Source organism: Entamoeba histolytica, genomic scaffold (assembly GCF_000208925.1).
Source record: "Entamoeba histolytica HM-1:IMSS scf_1104750518901 genomic scaffold, whole genome shotgun sequence".
In the NCBI taxonomy this organism is placed as follows: Eukaryota; Evosea; order Mastigamoebida; family Endamoebidae; genus Entamoeba; species Entamoeba histolytica.
In genome coordinates this window covers 1-2,432 of record NW_001915684.1, presented here as the reverse complement: position 1 = coordinate 2,432, position 2,432 = coordinate 1, and the positions used below count along the sequence as shown (strand labels likewise).

The window sequence follows — 2,432 nt, the reverse complement described above, 5'->3', positions numbered from 1 at the left end:
ATATTCAACAATTTCAATGATAATATTGTTAATTTCTTATATTGAATGTTTCATTTACACTTCTGATATTCTTTTCATCAATTTCATTTAATTATCATTTAAATGTTTATTACAAATTTAAATATTTTCATTATATCATATTTATTCATTTAATTCTATTACATTCATTAATTCATTCATTTAATCTTCTTATTAATTCTTGATTCATTCTTTTAATTATTTAATTTGACTTTCTTTTAATCAATATATCATTTCATTTGTTTCTGTTTTAGTCTTGTTATTTATTTTGATATTATTTACATTTTTGATATGTTTTTTTTTGATAATTATATTGAAATTATTTTTAAAGTAGTTTTGATGATGAAAATGAATGAAATTATGAGTGAAATAATTCATAGCATTTCATGATGATTATATAGTGTTATTTTCATTATAAAAAATGTTAATATTATACAAATAATTGATATTTCAGACATTCTTCTGTTATTTATAATTGTTTATTGGTATGAATTTCTCTTTCTTTCGTTATTTTTGATTTTGCATAATTTTTCTATTTTTATGATATATATTTTCATTGCCAATGAAAATATTAATGAAATGAATTGAGTGATAATATCATTAAAATAAATTTGCTTATTTGATAAAAATTGAATATTTTGAAAATTAGTAATACATAAATAATATAATTGTTATTATTGAGATGGATATTGAAAAGTGTGAATATATTAATTTTTTAAATATTAACCCATAAATAAGCTTCTTCTGTTGTTGAATAAATAATAGAAATCAGCTAAGAAATGTTACAAAAAATGAACTAGAAATAACTATTAAAGAGAATAAATAGTAATATTTCATTTACAGTATCTCTTGTTTTTCAAAGAACTTTATATTTTTTGAGTACGTGTATTTGTTTTATTATTTACTAATAACAACTCATTATTAAATGAAAGGATTTATTACTATCTTTTTTTTCTAATTAAAAAACAACTATTTAAAGTAAACTTCTTTTCTTTATTGTTTGTTTTTTCTTTGCTTAGTAAAACAAAACTTTTAGAACAATAAGCTTTGTTTATAAAAAGTTTATTTATAATGACAAAAAGAATATATAGAAATAAAATTTGCTTATTAAATATAGTAATTTTTATTTTCATAGTTTTATATTATGTACAAGAAGTTTAATTATTAAACTTCATAAAAATAAAATAGATTATATGTAATATAAATTAGTCTGAATTGTGATATATTAAATATATTATGAATAGACTTTATATATGTATTATATTATGATTTTGTTTGATTAAATATTATTTTTATAACGAACAACAAATATAAATAATGATAAAAATATTTGTTCTAACAAACAGCCTTATTTCTATAATAGTCTTAAAATATTTATAAATAGTATTAATAAAAAAGAGACTAAATTCAAATTAATTAATTTAGAATAAGATAACCACAATAATAGCAAAGAGAACAATGAATGGACTTGATGCAGCATCAAGATTATCATAATTATCTGAACTACTTCCTGGTTTATTATTTGAGCTTTCATTTGGTTTATTATCAGAACTTTCATTTGGTTTATTGTTTGAGCTTTCATCTGGTTTATTGTTTGAGCTTTCATTTGGTTTATTATTTGAGCTTTCATTTGGTTTATTATTTGAGCTTTCATTTGGTTTATTATCAGAGCTTTCATTTGGTTTATTATCAGAGCTTTCATTTGGTTTATTATCAGAACTTTCATTTGGTTTATTGTTTGAGCTTTCATTTGGTTTATTGTTTGAACTTTCACTTGGTTTATTATCAGAACTTTCACTTGGTTTATTATCAGAACTTTCACTTGGTTTATTATCAGAACTTTCACTTGGTTTATTATCAGAACTTTCATTTGGTTTATTATTTGAGCTTTCATCTGGTTGGTTATTAGAATTTTCATCTAATTCACTGTTTGAACTACTTTTTTATCTTCTTCATTTTCTATGTCATTTTCATGAATAGACTCTTTCTTTGAAAACAAATCGTAAAGGCCAACGTCTTTTAATTCTTGTTCGATATCAGGAATAACGTTGGTTGCAGTAGTGAATGCAATAAATAATAAAAATGCGAACATTGAATAATTTATCTTTTTCAGAACTTCGTTTAAATATATTATATGTCATCAAAAACTAGTCTTTATGCTCCACTCAACCCCTTTTATTTGAGTTGAAATTAATACACTTTATTCTTTTCATCTATTAACGTTTGTTCCTTTGTCTCACACAGATTTCCTAGTATTACTCACAAAAAGTATTGATGAGAAAAGTTTTCAATTACTTGAAGATATTTTATTGTTCTAATTATTATGCTTGAGTTAAAACGAATGAGAGAATTTCAGTTGAATTGAGTTGACTTGAATATTTCAAAGTTAGAAACAATCAAAAAATGAAGAAAAA

At 21.2% G+C, this 2,432-nt stretch overlaps 1 protein-coding gene across 1 annotated transcript, besides 1 other annotated feature; it reads right to left on the bottom strand.

The window, feature by feature from the left end:
• Window positions 1-267: a repeat region.
• Window positions 268-1,439: 1,172 nt separating this feature from the next.
• Window positions 1,440-2,110, bottom strand: EHI_172850 (surface antigen ariel1, putative; the record flags this gene model as incomplete). Its single annotated transcript, XM_001914469.1, has 2 exons — window positions 1,440-1,953; window positions 2,001-2,110. 2 exons carry the CDS (start codon window positions 2,108-2,110, stop codon window positions 1,440-1,442), a joined length of 624 nt encoding a protein of 207 aa, XP_001914504.1.
• Between the last annotated feature and the right edge of the window lie 322 nt (window positions 2,111-2,432).